Source organism: Castor canadensis, chromosome 2, assembly GCF_047511655.1.
Source record: "Castor canadensis chromosome 2, mCasCan1.hap1v2, whole genome shotgun sequence".
Taxonomy (NCBI): Eukaryota; Metazoa; Chordata; class Mammalia; order Rodentia; family Castoridae; genus Castor; species Castor canadensis.
In genome coordinates, this window is record NC_133387.1 from 84,377,102 (window position 1) to 84,398,528 (window position 21,427).

Genomic DNA, 21,427 nt, shown 5'->3' on the forward strand with positions numbered 1-21,427 from the left:
GAATAAATGAGCTCTGAAATCCCTTCTAAAACTTTTATCATAAACTCATGTCATATCAAACAACAGCATTAGCTTCAGTGTAGTAACCTCAAGTACAATCCTACGCTTTAGGATCTGAGTGAAAAAATTCAGGAAAATGGGAGACCAAGCAATGGAGAGCCCTCAATTCTGAAGGCTATGTAGAGAACGGCAGTCACCATCTGCCAATGAGCACTGTCCTTCCCCCTTCACATATACAGATGTGGCTCACCGACCCCATGCCAGGGCTGTGAAGCAAACACCAAGATGACCCAGGCCCCCAAATACTTCCAATGTTAGCACTTGGCCAGCTACAGGACAGAAATGGGAAAAGATGTGCCCAGCCTTTGGCTGAAGACTTGAGAAAGCATGGGAGGGGAGGGGAAGAAACTGAGTCATTACCAGGGGTCGACAATGACAATGAGGAGGAAAACTAAAGCAAAACAAAAAGCTTTTTTTTGTGAGCTGTCAGCTAGCTCCACCTGAGGTCATTCCCATCTTGGATTTCTATATAAGAGAAAAATGTTTATTGCAACTGTGTTGACCAAAAATGGCTTTATAATTAAAATAGTATTAAAAAAAAAACTTTAGCAGATACACATATAATGACATTTCTACCTTCTTGGTGACTCACTTAGCATTTATGGCTGCAATTTACTTTGGCACTTTTTAGATACTTCAGATGTTTTTGGAAGTTATTAATATTGCTAAACATTCTCCTGATTGTATGAAGCCCCTTTAAGGCTATGAACAGCATCTTCTGTGCACTCTCCTCTCTACATAACACTCTGCTCTTTAAACAGGGCCTGTGAGAGCTGTGGCTACTGCTAAAGATGAAGACCCTGAATCTATGAATGCCACTCTGCTCCCACCATGCAGCCCACCAGGGTGGTGGTGGGGTTTCTGTAGTTATTATGGGAGTGGTGACAGTAATAAAAGCAATGACTACCAGTTATTGGATCCTTTCTATGTGCATTACAGTGATTCCATAATAAGTTTTATTATCCTCATTCTACAGATGAGAACACAGGAGTTCCAAAGTACTGTGCCCAAGATTATAAATTTTGTGAAGAGTCTGGAGATCACATATAGGACCTTTCAGCTGAATGTCCGAAAGACCATCAGTACTCAGTAGAGTCCCTTCAGAGCCACCTACACCCCCCAACCCCATCCCTTGCCCACAGCATGACCTTTGCCCCAGGCTGAACAAGCCTATCTCTGACAGCGAGACAATGATAACAGGGTCACACTATTCACTCAAGGGACTTGGGGGTCTCTCTGGACTTCTTTTTCACTTCAAGGCACACTATAATGATTGGTTTCCCCTCTCCCTTGCAGAGTCATAGATACTTCTTTTGAACCTCAGAGTTTGAAAGAGAATGTGGAAGTTATTTTAGAGATGATGCTTTCAGCTTAAAGATGAGGAGTCTAAGTGAAATGATTTGCTTTGGGTCACAAAATTGACTGAGAGCCTTGCTCAGGGCCCTTCCATAGTCCTTCCTAAGAATGACTTGCTTTCTAAGAATGATTTGCTTCCACAGGGCAAGGGTATCCCACCTAGGGATGGGGACTCTCCAGTCCAGAAGCCCATGGGAATGGGACAGGCCATGGGTGAGAAGGTGGACACATTTTTGTTCCTTATGTCTTTCAGCATCGTTTTAATGTTTTACTTTTATTACCCTTCAATTTTAAAAAAATCTCTCATGGTATAATGCAGAGTCCTGTCCTTTGGTGTTTGAACACTGGACAGAACTTTAGACTCTGTATTCAGATAAAACACTTTTTTATTGTTTTATTATTCATATGTGCATACAAGGCTTGGGTCATTTCTCCCCCCTGCCCCCACCCCCTCCCTTACCACCCACTCCGCCCCCTCCCTCTCCTCCCCCTCCCTCTCCCCCCCACTCCCTCAATACCTGGCAGAAACTATTTTGCCCTTACCTCTAATTTTATTGAAGAGAGAGTATAAGCACTAATAGGAAGGAACAAGTGTTTTTGCTAGTTGAGATAAGGATAGCTATACAGGGAGTTGACTCACATTGATTTCCTGTGCGTGTGTGTTACCTTCTAGGTTAATTCTTCTTGATCTAACCTTTTCTCTAGTTCCTGGTCCCTTTTCCTGTTGGCCTCAGTTGCTTTTAAGGTATCTGCTTTAGTTTCTCTGTGTTAAGGGCAACAAATGCTAGCTAATTTTTTAGGTGTTTTACCTAACCTCACTCCTCCCTTGTGTGCTCTCGCTTTCAGATAAAACACTTTTACACTCCAATCACAGGGCACTCAAAGAGTTCTCAAGAAAACCTAGTCCGTTGCTGGACGGTGCTAGCTGGTTACAGTGTATTCAGTCACCGTGTGCTCAACTACTCTTCCCAAGTCAATTGAAATTTGCATCACAGTACAGACATATGATTGAGAATCACAGATGTAGGCTGCAGAAGTTTGGCACCATAAACCCTTTCTTATCTTTGATCCAAATTAGCATTGATTTGTTTTCACAGTATTACATAGCTCATTATGAGCTGGTGCTCATAATGAGAACCCAGCAGCATGTTAAGATCCAGTAGAACCTTAGGAACCCAAGAAGGAATGATTTTAGTGTTAAGGATGGTATAGTCCAGGGTATACCTGAGTTTCTCGTTAGTAGGGCAGTCCTGACTCAAAGAGCTAAAACTTAGTCCCAGCATTAGAGATGCAAAGATGTAGGACAAAGTGATGACCTCAAGAAGTTAGTATACAACAAAAGGTTATTCTCTAATAGTTCTCATGGCTGAAATCCAAAATGCAGATGTTGGCAGGGCCATACTCCTTCTGGATGTCCCAGGGAAGGATTCTGTCCAGGACTCTCCCAGTTCCCAAGACTATAAGCATTCCATGGTGTGCTTTGCCTTGTAGCCACAGGGCTCCAGATAATCGCTATCTCCACCACCACATCACCTTCTCCTCTGTGCCCATTTTCTCCTCAGTGGATTTCTTGATGAATTTAGGGCCCATTAGAATAACGCAGGTGGTTCTTCTCATCTCAAGATTCTTAAGTTAATTACATCTGCAAAAGTTCACATTTCCAAACAAGGTAACATTCACAGGTTCTGAGGATTTGGATGGGGAACTACTCATCTGGAGGGGGCCACAATTCAGCCCATTGCATAGGGCAAGAGACCACATGGGCATAAATGTGGCAGGAATGTGACTCACCTGGGCTTGGGTACAAGTACTATGGGAAACAGCTGGACTCAGTGGCAGGTCCAGGGTGCAGGCCTTAGCAGGATATTGGATTATTCTAGGAGTCTGCTGTTTGGCCTCTGTCCTACTTCCTGCACTGTCACTTCTGGGCTGCTAGCATTTTAGTGTTATCAAATTACTGAAGGAGACCTTCCCCTCTCTGGGAAAGAACTGTCAAGTCAGTTCAGCTCACATTTGCATCTGGAGCTTCTCAAGAATATTCCAGGAGCTGCACAGCTGATCAGTCACATTCAGCCTAAGCACCGGGGGGGGGGGGGGGGGGGGGGGGTGTTGGGGTTGGGGTTCTGACTTCCTTGTCTTGCACCACGGCTGCTGCCAACCATGAAGAAGTATATTTATTTCCTTAAGGCATCTCATGTAGTTGTTTGTTTTTTGTTTTTTAATCAAAGTAACATTTCTAAAACACACCAGAATATATTTGGTGCTTTATTTCAGAACTGCAGAATAGTACTAACAGTTCAGTAACTTCCTAGTGTTTCTCCTGCTCTTCTGAGTGCAGAATGGAGCTGATGGTCTGTCATCTGTGGACACAGAGGTACCCTGAATAAAGGTGCTCTGACAACTCAACTCTGTCACTTTAGCTGAAGTTTTAACCTCTTCCAATATCAAATGTTTGCTTCTTTACAAGACTTACTCAGTGTGGAAATGTGTTGAGAACTGAGCCTTATTTCTTGGCCTTTCCTACCTCCAGGGTGTAATGGCACAAACACAAACGTGGTCAAAGGTCAGCAGTAAAGAGGAGAGGGAGAAGGCCAAAAAAATGAGAGCCTGGAAAATTAACACAGAGTATACAATTAAGTCTTTTCTCTGTTGGGTCCACCGGAAAAACCCAGCTCCTCTTGTGGCCAAGAGGGAGCCACAGGCTGCTTCCTTCATCTGTATTGTTCTCTGCCCTGCATTCGTAGAGGTGCTGCCTGATGGAGGCTTATTTAAATAGCCATTTATACAGCACATGTGGAAGTTGAATTAACTTCTTTTTTAAAAATATTTTTCCCCTTTTATTTTATTGTTTTTACATTTACTTACATGTGTATATGTTGTTTGTGCCACCTCCTCCCCATACCCCACCTTGAATTAACTTCTGAAGAAGCCTTCTAGCACTAAAGAAATGTCATGTTCTCCAACCAGATGGTAGCTTGGTTCCCTCCTACTTACTAGCTGTGTGACTCTTAACATGGCAGTTAACATCTCTGGGCCATAAGGTTTTTTCAGTGTGGAAAAGAATGCAGACCTTGTGGGGTTCATTTGAGTCTGTGAGAGCAAGGTGTGAAAAGATGCTTAGTGCTATGAAGATGCTTCTGGACGGTTTGAACTCCCAGTGTCCCTTGCTGACTCTTCCTCTCAGTGCAGTCAACATGTGCCGAGCTGTCTCCCTCACAGATGGAAGGATGAGGCAGGGAAGCAGTCACCTGTGGGGTGGCTTGAAAACCCCGGGACTCCCCAGTTAATGGGAGGTGAGTGGTTTATTTGTCAGACACTTCCACAGTCCTTCCTAGGTACAGGCTGTTCTAACTAAGCAATTTGTACAAGAACCAAGGTACTGAGAGTGTATGTAACCTGCCAAGGCCAAAATGCTTATCAACAGCATACGACTCAGAATCAGGCCTACTAGGCTCCAGAGGTCACCTTTATGATCATCTGCTGTGGCTGGAATATGATTTATCCCTTCCAAAATTCATGTGGAAATTTGATTGCCATTGTAGTGATGGTGGGAGGTAGGGCCTTTAAGAGGTGATGAGGTCATTAAGAGGGATTCATGTCTTTCTTAGTCACCAAGATCAGGTTGTTGCCACTTGTATTTGTTTCTTCCACACTGCCAAGAGTTGAAGCTGTATAAGGGCCTCAAGAGAAGACAAGCAGATAACAGCAGCACACTCGTGGACTTCCCAACCTCCAGAAGCAAATAAACCTCTATTCTTTATAAATCTTTGTAAGTCTTAGGTATTCTATTATAGCAACAATAAGTGAACTCAGATGCCACCACAGAACAATGTAACACAAGTAGGCAGATCCCACGATCACTCCTATTCAGCTGGTCTGGTAGTGTTGATTCAATCCTTACTTAAATGGCAGCTGGTGAATTTCAGTATCTCTAAAGACATGATGATCTAAAAGAAATCCGTGGGACTAAGCTTCCTTCCTTCTTCCCTTCCTTTCCTTCTTTCCCTTCCTTCTTTCCTTCCTTTTTGAGACAGGGTCTCACTATGTAGCCCATGCTGACCTCAAGTTCCTGAGCCTCCTGGGTTCTGGGATTAGAGGCAGGGACCACCAGGCCCAGCTTGAGACTAAACATTTCCATTATTCAGACAATTGAAAATATAAACACCTTAACATTGTAGCTTTAATTCACTATTCAAAGCTTGGCAAAATCACCCCCCATTAAACTCATGTGTCCTAAGGATTCTGGCCCTGAGCCCAGCCTAGCTGTACTCTCTCGAGTGTAGTGTAAGCTAAAAGCCTGAATATATTAACTCTCATCAAGTGACCTTGGAGGGCTCAAATGGCACCTTAAATTAGCCCAGCCAGGTGACAAGAGCAAACTGCATGGCCAAATGGAGACTTACCTAGCAAGAGACTTCAATTCCCTGCAACAATGAGGGAAACACTTGTCAATTATTTTGGCACAATTCACTTTCTGATACCTGACTTTCATGCCAAATGCTAACAACACATGAAAGACTGGAAATTGTGTCCTCTTTACAATATGCAATCTTTGCAATCAGTTGATTTCTTATTGGTTATGCTCTGTTCAGCTGTCCTGTCCCTGCTCAGGAGCTTTCAATAATAGCTTTTCAATAGATAGTGGTTGAAGAACTAAAATCCAGAGCTATCCAATTTTGTTCATAAAGACAAGCACTATTCATTCATCTTATCTAGCCTGATCTAGCTTCTGAAATGTGTTACTTTGAAAGTTCTAGGCAGGAAATATAAGGGGGTGGTGGGAAAAAGACAAAAGGAAATTGCAATTACTCATATTTTATAGGTTTAAAATAGCAATTCTCCCTCCCACTTAGCTATCCCTTCACCCACTGCATGTATCTATAGAAGTTTATGAATAGCAGTCTTTCTACCTAGCAACTGCCTGCTTGTTCATTCATTGAATAACTTGGTCTACACTTACTGAGTGTCGCCCAGGTGCCAGCCAGGTGCTTCATATTTACTATTTCATTTAGCTCTCATCTTTTTTCCACCAAGGAAGCAAATTCTTTTAACACAGATATATAGAGAGGGGAGCATCTACACATAGTGCACTGGTTCTTGAGATTTTTATGAGCAGGTCTGTGATAGGAAGGGCAAGTTCAAGTTCAATTCAAGAAAGGACAGGGAAAATTCAGTTCAAGGAACTGAAAGAAAGCCAGTGTGGCTGAAGTACAGAGACCCTCACCATCACTTGGCTGTGTTAGATGAAAATTTAAAGTGAAAATGACTTTAAAGACAAAGTTTTTTAGCCAAGATGGAGTTTTAAGTTCAGGCATTTAGTGCCCCTTTCCTGCTGCTATACCTGCTCCAAACATAAAAATACATGAAGTTACACATGTTAACATCTAGGGCCCTTTTGTGTCTGTGTGATTAAAAAAAAAGTAAATATTTGTTACATTTTAACATTCCTCAAATTAAGTTTTTTACTATGGAAATATTGAAGTTTTAAATGTTTAGCTTGTACTTTCTAGCGACGTGCTGGAAATAAAAGGCCATCACTATATTTAGCCATGGAAGATCACTGGGTATAGCTGTGTCCCTAAGAGCCAGCAAGTAACAGCTTCCCAGGGTCCAGCACCTCAACAGAGGTTTAAAAATGGACACACAATCTCAGGCCAGTTCATGAAGACAGAATGGACGTGGGCTGCCAAAGGGGACAACATGGATGGGAAAGCCTGGTTTTCCTGGGTCAGAGACCTTTTCTTTGACAGAGAATGAGACAGTGGACAGACTAAGAAAATGGTTCCTAAATATTAAACATGACTATGTAACTGAACCTTGCTAAAAGCAAAATAATTGTATTAAATTCTCCACTTTCCTTGGCACAGAAGAAATGTTAAGTATTGACACTTATAAAGCAACACTATGTGCAAATCCAAGTAAGAGATCTTAACTATAAAAGATAATCATTTGATAAATGAGTGACTAACTGACCAAGTATTCACAATCAGGAAAAAACGTGAGCGCTGGGCTGTTTCTCTTTATGATATAACCTCAAAAAAAACCCAAAAAAACCCCACCAAACTGATTTCAAACAACACACTGAAAAAGTGTCTATAGCACTGAATCTGAGAATTTCACCAAACTGTTTTCTGCTCCTCTGGTAATGGCAGCACTGGCTACTTCAATGAATCATGACATGACCTCTGCCTGATCAAAGGCAGACATCACAATAGATGCTACTAGGGGAAAAGGGGATGGAGTGGATGGGTAAATCACACATCCCTTCTAATCCCAGTCAGCCTTCTGGCTAAGGGGAGAGAAACTCTGGGGAAGGCTCGCAAGGTAGGTGAGCACAGTTACCCTCATGAAAACGGAGCTCCAGGGAGCCATGGTGCATTAGTCAGTGTCTACTTGTAAGCCTTTTATTATTTTTTTTAATCACAGATAAATGCTAAGAAAACTTTCCTTCTTAACCCCTCAAAGAAGATCTTGGAGGGTCCCCCACATTCAGCCCTCCAGCAAACTCTCATTTACCTAGAATCATAGATGGATGGGTAGCACGTTCCCTGTCCAGGGACATTCAAACAGAAAGAGAGATGCCCGTGCTGCTGAGTCATAAATGTGTGGACATGCCTGAGGTGGGAAGCTAATTGTGGCTTCCAAATCTGGAACCAAGCATACTGGGTAAATTCTTAGGCTACAACTTCCTGTGGGGCAAAGCCAATGCCCACAGGGCTCAGAGGCCACTTGGGTTGTAAATCCAGCTTTTTGCCAGCCTGTCCCTCCCCTCACAGCGAAGAAGGAAGGATCATAATGACTAAAGTGTATTTACTGCCACTGATCAAACACCAGCAAACCCCACCAACAGAGACTCATTAGAAAGGAAACCAAGAAGCAATGTGTAAGTAGCTGACAGCTACTTAGGAGTTAATTATTCAGTCCTTTGTTTCACTTTTTCATCCTCTTACTTAACTCCTTTCCATAATTTTTTTCTGTTGACTAGGTTCCCTCAACACATTAGAGAAATAAAGCAGGTTACTCAGAGGCAACCTGTGGTTACAGGCTGTCATAAAAGGTTTGGTGAAGGGAAGGAAGTGGAGGTGGCTATTATGACTACTGGAAAAATGTTGCTTATTTTGGTCAGCATGGTATAAAGAAAGCAAGGGCTCTGGAGCCAAACAAATGAAGCTCTGGTTTCTTCTGTGCTCCTCACTAGCTGTGTGTTCTTGGGGAAATAACCTGGCAGGTCTGAGTTAGCTTCCTCAGGGGGAAATGGAAATATTAACACCCATGGGCAGTTGCAAAGACTGAATAAAACAACGAGAAGAGCCAAATAACAGTTCTTTCCACCTGGTAGATACATGAGCTAAACTATTAGAATTACCTAGAACTGAGTTTCTCATGTAATCAAGACATGAAAGCAAATGCCCTCAAACTGAGAAGTAGAATTTCCCAAATGAATGTGTACATTTTAACCTGCAAATTCTTAGTGGTTTAAATTTGCATCTTAAAATATGCATGAATTTAGCTTTACCTGTCGGCTTCCTTGCTTGGAGGAACAGCTACTTGTGCTCCGTGAAGGTGAGACCAATTTTTGGGACACACCAAGGTTTCTCTCATCACTCATCATGGGCATCTGATCACTCAGCCTTGATGCAGTCAAAATGCCATCAGCAGGCAGTGGAGCCGTGCAGATGGAGTCCCACACAGGCAGGGGGCTCAGCACTTATCCAGTGTGTTTAAAAACCATTTTGAATAGTCCAGAGGAAGTTCCTAAAACCAAAAGAAAAGGAATCAGAGAAAAGGTCAAGGGCATCAGATATCATCCTTAATGAGCCATGCAAGTGGGTTTTTCATACTACGTATCACAGGCCCCAGTGCTCAGCTTCCTCAGACACTGTGAAGGCAAGGATGCTTTTCACCTTTTGGTTTGTTTGTTTTTTAGACAGGGTTTACTCTCTAACCCAGCCTGGCCTGGAACTTGCTAAGTAGCCCAGAATGGCCTTGGACTCTTGATCTGCCTGCCTCCGCCTCCTGCCTAACACTGGAATTACAGGCATGAACCACCATGCCTAGTTTTACATCTTCCTCTTATTGGAAACTTTATATTGTTGGGTTTTCAACTAGCTTTGCAATGACAGGCTTAAGAACATCAATATGGAAGTTTGAATCCAGACACATACAAAATCAGTACTGTAAAAAATCCTAATGCACAATGAGACATCATTTCATTCACATTATGATAGCTGTAAAAAAAAAAAAAGGACAGTAAGTAGAATTGGAAAGGGTATGGAGAAACTGGTACCCTAGGCATTTTTTGGGGAAATGTAAAACAGTACAGCCATGGCAGAGAAGAGTTTGACAGTTTATAAAAAACATGAACACAGAGTTATCATATGATCCAGAAATTTCACTGCCAGGTATGTATGCAAAAGAATTGAAAATGAATGTTTAAACAGAACCTGTATCAGTGTTCATAGCAACGTTATTCACAATAGCTGAAGGTGGAAATAATCCGTATGTGTATCACCTGAAGAGTGGACAGACTGCACCGGGAAGGCAATATAAATATTTTTCAGGTAAACCTTGAAAACATTATGCTAAGTGAAAGAAACCAGACTCAAAAGACCACATATTATATGTTTCTATTTATAGACATATTCAGAACCAGGAGGCCAATTAGTGGTTGCCAGGAGTTGGGGGTGGGGGACAGGAAGGAAGGAAGGGGTATGACTACTTAATGGCTTATGGGGTCTCCTCTTGGGATGATGAAAATGTTTTGAAACTAGATAGGTGATGGTTGCACAACATTGTAGAAATACTAAATATCACTGAATTATAACCTTGAAAATGGCTAACAAGGCAAATTTAATGCTATGTTTTATGATACTATAATTTTTTCTAATCTCTGGTTTTTGAAGAATGATGCAGGATTTGTTTTCCCAATGATTTTTGGAAACATCTTCTAAAAAACAAACTAACCTGATAGAAAAAAACAAAACAAAACAAAACAAAACAAAACTGTGGGGAGAAAACAGAATTTTCCACATCTATCAGCATGCTAGTAATTAAAACAACAATCACTGGGTACATACTACTTACTGCCAAGTACTGTACTAAGGAGTCCCACAAGCATTGTCTAATCCATAGGCTGATGAGGGAGTATTATCTCTGTTTTATGGAGGACAACAGAGTCTCTGAGAAATTAGGTCGTTCGCCCAATCACACAGTTGGCAAGAGACTGAATCAGGGCACTAGCCCACCCTTTAACCATGGCGTTAGAAATTAGCACAACCCTACTGGCCAGGTGGTGATAACAGCCATTGCCCCATGTCTGAGAGACATGGGGAGAGATGGGTATCTGGATTAGGAAGACTCAGGAGAGAGAATATTATAGGCTAGCTTTGAAGACATAATACCCTATTCATTTCTACAGCACAATACCAATCTCCAAGATGGCAAAGTGCCTGGGGTGGCAAAATGCAGAGATGGGGCACCCTTTCCAGGAGTTGCTGCCTGTCACCTCTGCAGCTCTAGGAGGTCTTATTCTGATGGTGGTTCTCCAGTCCTCAAAGAAGAGAAGCCCCAGAATCATCACCCTTATCCACAGCCCTGAGTTAAGGGTAACTGAGATGTTTGGTTTGGACTTCTGAAGGTGAGGACTAATTAATACAGTAAATTCAAGCAATCTACAATTTTCCCATGCATGTTAACAACAATAAAAAATAAATAAACCAATTCACCTAGTTAATAAACAAGCCAATTCACCTAGTTACTTAACTTTAAAAGGAGGAAGTTATATAATTGTCCAGGAATCAGATAGTCAGATAAGGTATCAAACTTCTGGTTAATTATTAAATACTTAAATTTTCTATGTCTACACTGATATTTAGTTCTTTAAAACAAATATATTAAAGTCATAAACTAAAAACAATGAAGAGAAATATCTAAATCTTAGAAAATAAACTAAGGTACCTACAGCCATAGAAGTCAGTTCCCATGTTACTCTCATCTATTCTCCCCTTCCCCCCATCTCTGTATTCATTATAAGTTGAACCCAACTATAAATAAGACTAAAAGAAAACCAACTACAGTCTCTTCAAAGAGTTAGCTCTACTTGTGGAGCATGACTAAGTAAACCTGAATTAGGAGCAAATTAATCTAAAAAACTGCCAAGAGAGGCTATAAAGGGATATTAATGGTTTGTTTAGTAACAGTGTTGGCTGCTGTTGTTTGAGAAAGGGTAAGAAGCACCTGATGGAAATCCCATGCTATTCTGTGTTATAGCATGTCTGAGTACTTCATTCCTTTTAATATCTGAGTAACACTTAGATCACCTTCCTAGGTGCAGTCTATCCATTCATACATCAGTTGATGTATATATGGACTGTTTCCACCTTTGGCTATTGTGAATACATTGCTACAAACATTGACCTATAAGTTTTTGTTTGAACACGTATTTTTAATTCTTTTGCATATATACCTGGAGGTGGAATTTCTGGATCATATGATAATTCTGTGTTCACGTTTTTGACATTCATATGTGTGTCTGTGTGTGTGCATCTACATGGGGCCACCCGTTGCTATGGCAACATATTCACAGTAGAGTAGGATACCAAGAAAGGATTTCTGTTTATGTGTGCCAGTTTTTTCTTCTTCTTCTTTTTTCTGTTTGTGTTGTGGCAGTGCTGGGGATTGAACTGAGTGGCTCATGTTCACTAGACAGAAGGTCTACCACTTGATCCATGCCCCTAGCCCCAGTTTTGTTTTTTAAGGCTTAGGGTCTGATAAACAAGAGTATGGGACAAAAGGTATAAGCGACAGGCAAAGGTGGGAGAGAAACGTGGGCAATGAAATGAGTCACACGAATTCTGAAACCACTAAATCAGAAAGGCTATAACACGGCCTTAGAGGCAACTGTTAAAAAAGGTCATCTTTATCTCTTGACCTTGACAATCTCACTTTGGAGGGAACTACTCATGCCAAGACTCTTCTCTTCGTAAGCTAAATCTGATACTTATCAAAGTTAGCACTTAGGGTTAAGGCCTCTGCCAACATTTGGCCCCTGCCTCTTTTCCCTTTTAAGAGAGAAAAAAGGGAAAGTTCCCATCTCCTCTCACTTCCATCTCCAGGGCAGAGCCTGAGATTATTGCCCAGGGAAATATGTCTATTTCATCCCCCATAATCTTGCTTCTAGTCTCATCACCTTTGATTACAAGTCAAGTGGGCTTAAGATAGGCAAACATATTGCCACTCTGGAGCTTCCATTAGGGCAAAGAGAACAGATTTCCACCCCCAAAATGGGCAAGAATCATTGAGCAGTGTATTGCCAAGCTAATTTTAAGACTTATTTTAGAGTATCTCACTTAGAAAAGAAGGCACCATTTGGGAGATGGAAAGGAGATGTACATACCACCATGTACCTCAGATGGAGCCAGCTCTGGTTTGAACTGCTGCTCCCTTATTACAAACTCTGTACTTTGATAAAGGTGTTCACGTCTTCAGTTTTTTCTGTATAAAATGGGGAATAATAATATCCACCTCCCAGGGAATTGTAAGCATTAAATGAGAAAAGGAGGATAAAGTGATTGCCTTGAATAGAGCAGATGCTCGCAGATACCTAACAATGTGAGTTCCATTTCTTCCTCTCCCAGCAAATGCAGCAAAGGATAAGGACCTACAATCCCTCTTTCAACCCCAAGCAAATCAGAACTCAACAGAATTTTGAAGTACCACAAGTGAGAACAGACAATTTTAAAATCACGGTAGCACTGTGTTTACTTTAGAAGAAGACAAACACAGAAGAATCAAAGCCATATAACTCATCACCACTGGCTGTGCAACGAAGCAGCTTAATGTATGTGTAGCCTGGATACAGCAGCACTCAGCACAGCTATTTATTAGCCGTTAGGGCTGGGCACTACACTCATACATTTGGTTAGGTTTGCCTTGAGAGACAGATTTTTGCTTCCTTAGTTGAAGAATAACTCTCATGAAGACCATAAGGCATACATTTCCAGTTAATTTGCAATCCTTCAATAAAACAGATAAATTATTCCCTGAATTGACACTAAAAAATTATAATGGGGTATCTTTTTTTGGTCTATGGTAAAAGGAATGATTCTAATCCTAGATCCCTTTTAGAGATGGCACCTTCTGAAACACGTAATAATTATTATTATATTAATTATATTAATATTTTAAATTTTTTTAATATTACATGATCAGAAATAGGCCTTTGGTTATTTTGCCCAAAGTGCCTCAGAGATTCAAGATTAGAAGCTTCTAGAGGCAGATTCTAGTCACAATAATCTCAGATACTGATAAGTGATACTGGACCCTGGGCGAAGCAAGGGCTAATCTGCCTTAACTATCTGGACTACTAGTCTGGTCAGGAGAACTAATATTGGACTGTCCTAGGAGATGAACACTGAGACTCAGTCAGAAGTCTCCATTCCCAAACACTCCCCAGGAGAAGATTTTCACTGTAATCTCTCTCTTCTGGAAAGATAAGGAACTTCCAAATGCTTACTCTGTCTGGCACTTTCAAACAAAACACCCATCTCTACCCTCTGCTCCTTGCCAGCCCTTCAGAATCCACTTCTTTAGGGAAGAACACAGTGATCGCTCAAAGCTGTGCAGCCACAGAAACGCATGTGGACACAGATGTTAAATGTGGCAGATTCCACGAAACACACTGCTAGACCGTGGCATCAGGCTGGGAGTTTGTGCTTCAGCCATTTATTTTTCACCACTGAGTAAACAGAAAAGTTCAAAGACACCAGTTATTACACTGAATATCCATTTATCTGCAAACAACATAAACTCCGTTGTGTATACATACCACATTTTCTTAATCCATTCATCAGTCCTGGGGCACTGGGGCTCTTTCCAAAGCATGGGGGTGCAAGTGCCTCTATCAATCCTGGAGCACATTCCTTCCTTCACCTATATGCCAAGGAGTGGTATCACTGGATCATACGGTAGGTCTGTTTTTAGTCTGTTGAGGGATCTCCATAATCCCTCCCAGAAAAGACCTATTTTACCCTCACTGCTTTTCATTTTTTTAAGTGTATACTGATGGTCCAAAGGGGTTTCACCTTGATACTTTAGGCCTGTACATATTGTGCTTTAATCAAATTAACCCCCCGTTACTTACTCTTTCTCTAATGCCATCCTCCCCTAATGTTCAACAGCTTGCAGTCCAGTGCATCATATTATATTCATATAAACATGGGTTGTCCGAATATTTTTCATTCTCTAACATTTTCTTTCCCTCTCCCACAGTCCCCTCAGGCAGACTCATTAATTTAGTTGTCTCTCTTACTATATAGATATATATATGTATGTGTGCGGGTATACGATCATATTTGTATCTATAGATGCATTTAACCTATGGGAATAGCTTCCATACATGAGGGAAAACGTGTGACCTTTGACTTTTTGAGCCTGGCTTACTTTGCCTGACTTACTCTTCACACGATGGGTAAAACCTGTTGAAATTGTTCTTAGAAGGGGAAGAGGGGGAAAGAGGGAGAATGATGGAGGGGGTAAATCTAGCCAAGATATCTTGTAAGCACATATGTAAATATCACAATGTATCCCCTGTACAACTATTACATACTAATAAAAAAACTAAAAAAAAGTGAATTATAGCCCCACTTCTAACCTAAAGTAGGCAAAGGATGGCAAATGTCAGGTGCCTGAGCTCTCAGTCCCCACCTCCATGCTTAAACATCATGGCAAGTTTCATCAAGCATCACTCAGGAAAACTGAAAGTAGAGTTGATGAGACAGTTCCTATGCTGTGAAGGTCCATTTGACATGGTGGGGTGGGTGAAGATCCATGCACTCCCTTATCCTGAATAGGAACCTTAATTTCATAAGAAAATCTGGTCGTAAGAGACAAGAAATAGGATCTATCCTATATCAAAGTATCTTCTCTCCAGGCTCTTGCCAAATATAAATTGTAACTTTGAACTGTGTATAGTCCAGACTTTATTGAACAGGGACACAACTCCAAAATGACTACATTTTGGAAACATGTAGAGAGCTTAAAAATACTGATGACCAGCCCTGTACCAAATCAATTACATTGGAATCTATAGTGGGGACAACATCTGGAATTCCTAAACCTCCACAGGTGATTCTGGCACAGAACAGGGCTAAGAGCTGCCATCAAATGGTTTACAAAGATAAAGAATGTGTGTACATACATAGCTCAAGCCAGACCATCCAGTGGTTGAATTGGTGGAATTGCAACATAGAGCATTAAGAACTGCTTTTCCTATCTGTCCTGGCCTCTTGATTTATGGTCTGGACCTACAATGAAAAAAATTATAAATACATAACCAGCCAACCCTGTAAGACTGGAAACTGTTCCTTCCAGGCCTAAGTTCCTGGGATGGGAAATAACCATTTCCCAATCTTCAGGTATAAACTGGAAGAAATAATTCTACTGCATCCAGGGTATTTTCATGATCTGGTAACTAACCACAAGAGGAAGCCAGGGTCATACTGCATGTCTCATCTCAAGTGAACCCAAACTGGTTCTTTCCTGAATGGGACTGTTCGCCTCTTTAGTGATGATGCATTGAAGAATTTCACAATGGATGGACAGAACTCAGTAGAGAGTCCTGATTCTGCCCCTAGATGCCTGTCACAATAGAATCAGGAACTTGTACCATGTCAGTCACACTCTGTGGGTGGCACCTGGGCAGCAGGATCTTCTTGTAAAAGCTTCTCAGCAGATGTCAGTGTGCAGCCAGGGTTGGGAAAAATTGGTCTAGAGTTTTCACAAATGTCCCTTCTCCTCTAGTAAGTTTCACAGCACCTAACCATTTTGAGGCTTCTGATATCTATCTCTATCACCTTCATTTGGTAGTCTGCCATCAGTGGTAATCCTGTCCCTGCTCTGTATGTGAGCTGAAGGGGCACTAGAACTCCTAACTTAACTGGGTGCATGTTTCCTACCCCTCACTGTTGTGGAATTCACCTGCTTCTTCTCTGTGTTTAACTTACTCTTTCCAATTAGTAGCTCTCCTTTAGAAGAGAGACAGAAAACAGTGGGATTGGAACAATCCTTTTGACTCGATGTTTTGTGACAAGAAAGTTCCACACCCAGAACCTTATCCTTTACTTGTGCAACTGGATTTGGGAAAACTTGCAGAACTGTTTACTGCCATTTAACCACCTTTTATGAGCTCCAGCTCATTCCTAACACTGGTTGTGCAAACATTATTCTAGCAAGTTTGTTCAATGGCTTGGGTTTCTCTTGGGTTATGAGTATGACTGTGAGCAGTGCATGGTTCCAGTCCCTTGTAAATATATATATAAATACACAGTACAGTACCATTAACATAGGCACACTGTTGTAGAGCAGATCTTTAGAATTTACTAATCTTGTAAAAATAAAACTCTGAACCCATTAAACAGTAACTTCCCATTTTCCCACTCCCAGCTCTTGGCAACCACCACTACACACTGTTTCTATGAGTGTGACTGTTTTAGATACCTTGTATAAGTGGAATCTTGAAGTATTTGTCCCTCTGTCACTAGCTGATTTCACTTAACGAGATGCCCTCCATGGTCATCCATGTTACTGCCTATTTCAGGATTTCCTTCTGTTTAAAGGTTGAGTAATATTCCTTTGCATGTATAGACCACAAATAGACCCATCTAGGCTGTGTCTATATCTTTGCTGTTGTGGATAAGGCTGCAATGAACACAGAAGTGCTAATATCCTTTTAACCTTCAGTGTTGCTTATAGGCATTTACAGTTACTTAGGCATTTACTGAGGTTTTTATCTTTCATCCATTCTTTTTATGAGCTTTAGCCCATGGCAATCTTACACATGCCTATAATTTAGTAAGCCAGCTGTCCACCCTGCTATTTACCCTTCTTCCAGTTCATAGCCTGCTGGATAGCCCTGGATTGACTCCTGGACCACCAAGCCTACCGGTAACTTCAAGGACAACCACATCACCCCCTCGTGCTAATACCAGCTGCTGACTTCCTGAACTCTGAATAAGACACCCACTTCTTATTGTCTCCCCACACTGTAGACTGTAGCTCTCTCTGGCATTCATCACTTCCAGTTTGTTTTATATTCTTTTACTCTCAAAACTGCTGGGGATGTAGCTTGGTGGTAGTAAGCCTGTCTAGCATACAAGGCCCCCAGGACTATGAACAAAGAAACAAATCTCACCAATTTATCATAGACGCACCCCCCACCACTGGGCTTTGCAATTGACTTCACTTTTTGTCTTCCATCACTTCAATCCATCCTACATTTCCTTATCCTCTTCATCTTCCAGGCACTCTCTCCTGCTCCACATTCCCGGTGCTTACAGAGTAAGTAAAAGCTGCAAGGCCCAGGATTCAAAACCCTCTGTGATACAGTTATATTGAACCAGCTTTGGAGTCTAGATCTTCTGCTATTTCCTGTGTATTTCTCAAGTGAAAACAGTCATGGATATCAGAACTTCACATTACGTTTTAGCTGATATCACTCAAACACATCTCCAACACCTTAACAACGCATACCTTATATCCTGCTCTCTCTACACTTCTTGCCTTCATCCTAGCTTGTCCTTCTTCACAGAGAACCCTGAAAGTCCCCTTTTATCTCCCATCTGTGGAAACTTCCTCCATCCTCCCAAGCTCAATTTAAACCATCACCTTCTCCATGAAACTTTTTCTCAACCCCTCCTCCGCCCCAAATGGCTTTGTTTCTCTTTTGGACGCCTTCACTTTTGCACTATCTGAAAGTATTAGTCATGTTCCCTGTATTTGGAGTCACCCTTTATATCCTGACTATAGATGGTGGATCTACAGATCTCACTTAGGGACTGCATTTTACTTATCTTTGCATTCTGTGGAAAAGTAACTTACAAAGATTGGTAGCAAGAGTTGTCAAGCAAGGAGAAAGTTCTCTGTATAGCACATGTTTTCCCATGGGAGCCTGCCTCCTTTCCTGTTCACTGAAATCATTTCAGATTGCAGGAGCTCTCACCCATCTCTTCCTTTTCAGAACTCCTTAACATTTAAGTCTTTGGCCATAAGAGACATCATTTTTTCTTACTCCCCCCACTTTCGGTTTTTTTCTGTAACCTATCTGTAAGGTCTCTAGGACATATGTCCAATGCTTCTTTTTCATTTGTTCTTTCTTTCTTCCTTCTTTTTTTCTTGGTGTTTTGAGATAAACTCTTGCTGTGGACCTTGGACATGCCGGGCTGGCCTCAAACTCAGGATCCTCCCGTCTCTGCCTCCTGAGTGCTGAGATTACAGACATGTACTGCCATGCCTGGCTTAACAACTTTTCTTTGGAGGTATTTGTCTCTTTATTCCTGTCACTTTACATCCCTGGTCAATGATTCTTTGTTAGGTCAGAAAGAAACAAAGAGATGATATTCTCTACATCATTGTTTCAGTCTTCCTAAAAACTGAATTTGCCACCAAAAAAGTTAAGATTTTATCAGAAGTTAGCACAATATTATCAGCACATTTGTCATCCATTCTAGATTTTCAGTCTTTGAGAAACTAACATCCACAGCTTCTGTCTCATAACTTGTAATATTGATCCTACTGATGCTCAGAATTACAGAAGTTCTTCTCCTCTATTACTGCTCTTATCTTTGCTATACCTATTATTCTCTATCCAATCAAATTTTAATGTTTTTCCTTCCCACAAAATTTTAGTTCTACTCTCCTGATTAGGTCAGCAAATCTCTTGCCAAATACACTTATCTTCAAAAGAGGCAAGAACCTGCCCTGCAAATCAAGCTGTGCGTGTCAATTATCCAGGTTATGGTTATGTGTCTACTCTTCAGATTCTCTTCTGGCCCATGTTGACCATACCCTACGTGATGGAAGCACCACTCAGCCTCCATGAGTCCTTTAGTTTCCTAGCATGATAGGAAGGTACTTATGATACCTCTGAGGTTTCTTTTGACCCTTAGTGTATTCCTATCCAAGCCAGTAAATGGGGAGATACCTGACGGATCTAGTATATTGGTATTATCATGCATGCCTTGCCTTGTCATTCACCAATATCCATTTTCCTCTTCTATAATAACAAACTCTCAGCTTTTACTTGGGCTTATGATCATCTAATAAGAGGCCACAATTCCATAATTCTTTGCAACTTGGTGGGTGCCTTGTAACTAATTGTTGCTCATGAGATGAGAGTAGGAGCTATGTTTTTTCCAGGTGATGATCCTAAAAAGAGATGTGTGTGTTTCCTGTTCACTTCTAGGGGCTGAGAGATGGGACAACTGGTCCAGAAATGAAAGCTACGAGTTGTGTATGACAGTGTAGGAATAACTATTTAAGCAGTTGCCTGAGAGAAAATTAAATTCAATTTTGTTAAAGCCACTTAATTTGGAGGTCTCAAAGTTTAATACAAATAATGTAAGCCCTAAGAAGTTAGCATGCCCTAAAACTAGGAATCATGGGTCACATCTATACCTCTCAGTCAGAAGTAGCCAATCACTTCTTCTCTGATTGGCCTCCTAGACCAGAAACAGGAATCCCTGGCAATGTGACTACTTGACTGATTTTTCCTTCTTTTCCTGCAGTGCAGCTACTCTTACTTATTCCTCAGTGTCCCAAAAGAATCATTTATGGATCAATGCGGAATGATATAGGAAGCTGTAGTGAAAGATATAACTCTAAAGGAGAATAGCCATGCTGAGGAAAATCCAATTCAATGTGTCTCCAGAAAATATCTACTCCATGTCCACTACTGTGCTAACCCCTCAGCAAAGGACACTAAGTGACAGAAGTGTAATTCAAGGAGGAAAGCACTCTGATCAAGAAGACAAGACATACACGAAACAAAGCAGAACACATCCAGGGTTGGCCATCAGTGGCTGCTGTGGGCAGTCACAAGGGAAAAGCTCAGCAGGGTTGGGATGTGAGCAGAAGGGCAAAGGGGTGACCTGCTGGGCACCATGCACATGTGGCACAGCCTGGCTAGGTAGAGAGGAATATACAGGGCAGAGTTGGGGACTAGATGGGGAGGGGCACCTCCAGTGACATTATCACCCCTGGCTGCATGCAGGGTCATCCTGGGGAGCTTCTACAAAATCCCAAAGCCTGGCTCCACTTCATACCAATTCCTCCAGGCCCTCTGGGGATCAAGGACAAGTGACTCGGAGGCACAGTGAGGGCTGAGCTAAGCCTCTACAGTATGCTTGCATCCAGAAAGGATAGATTTACTCCATAGAACCACTTTTCTTTTTATTTTGGTATTTAATTTCACTTGAGTATCTAATGCCAGACCTATGTCTGCTGCATCTAATTTACACCAAATTAAAATGCAAAGCAGGATGTGACTTAGCAGTTTAAAGGGTAAGAAGAGATGGCATCACAGAAGAACTTAAAATAACATCTAGGGGTTTGAATTTTATCAGTGGGTGGTGTCACCCTCCCTGAACTGGCAACTGCTTACTGCTTACAGAAGCAGGGTAACTTTTAACAACTGGCAACCACACACAGCATTTCATTTAACTTATCTAAAAAGACTATCAATTGAGTTACTACAAATGTGAAAGTAAATTTTTTAAATCTCTTTGGTCTATAAAAAAAAAATCTACCTACCAGCTTTTCAGAAATGTAAGAATTCTGCTAAAGATGAATAGTGCTCCAATGAGCACATTAACCAAATACTCAAATAACAAGGAACTAAATACCCTAGTGGTTCATGTATCAGTTGAAAGCACTTCGAGCCTGTTGTCCACCTAACTAAAAATCACCCTGAACCTGAGAACAGAAGCTCAAATCAAACTCTATAAAACTAAGTTCCTGAGATCTAGTTTGGGATTATTCTTCCAAAAATGTAGGGACAATAATAAACAATCCCTTGTAAGAGAATCACTAAGTTAGGGAATTAGGTAGAAAGAAAAAGGGATACAGGCAGTTTAACTCACTTGTAGGGGAAGGATGGCTGCAAGGAAATGAACAAGAGGTACTTTTAATTGTACACGCTAGAAACAAAATTGTAAGGAGAAACAGAAGGAAAAGTCAA

At 41.3% G+C, this 21,427-nt stretch overlaps 1 protein-coding gene across 5 annotated transcripts in view; it reads right to left on the reverse strand.

The window, feature by feature from the left end:
• Osbpl3 (oxysterol binding protein like 3) overlaps positions 1 to 21,427 on the reverse strand; it is a 182,837-nt gene that overhangs the window by 75,144 nt on the left and 86,266 nt on the right. For all 5 annotated transcript variants that reach the window (XM_074065166.1, XM_020179412.2, XM_020179409.2 and 2 more), the window contains exon 2: positions 8,933 to 9,171. In XM_074065166.1, coding sequence (XP_073921267.1) covers positions 8,933 to 9,034 — 102 coding nt within the window. In that variant the 5' untranslated portion in view covers positions 9,035 to 9,171. The remainder of the gene's footprint in view (positions 1 to 8,932; positions 9,172 to 21,427) is intronic.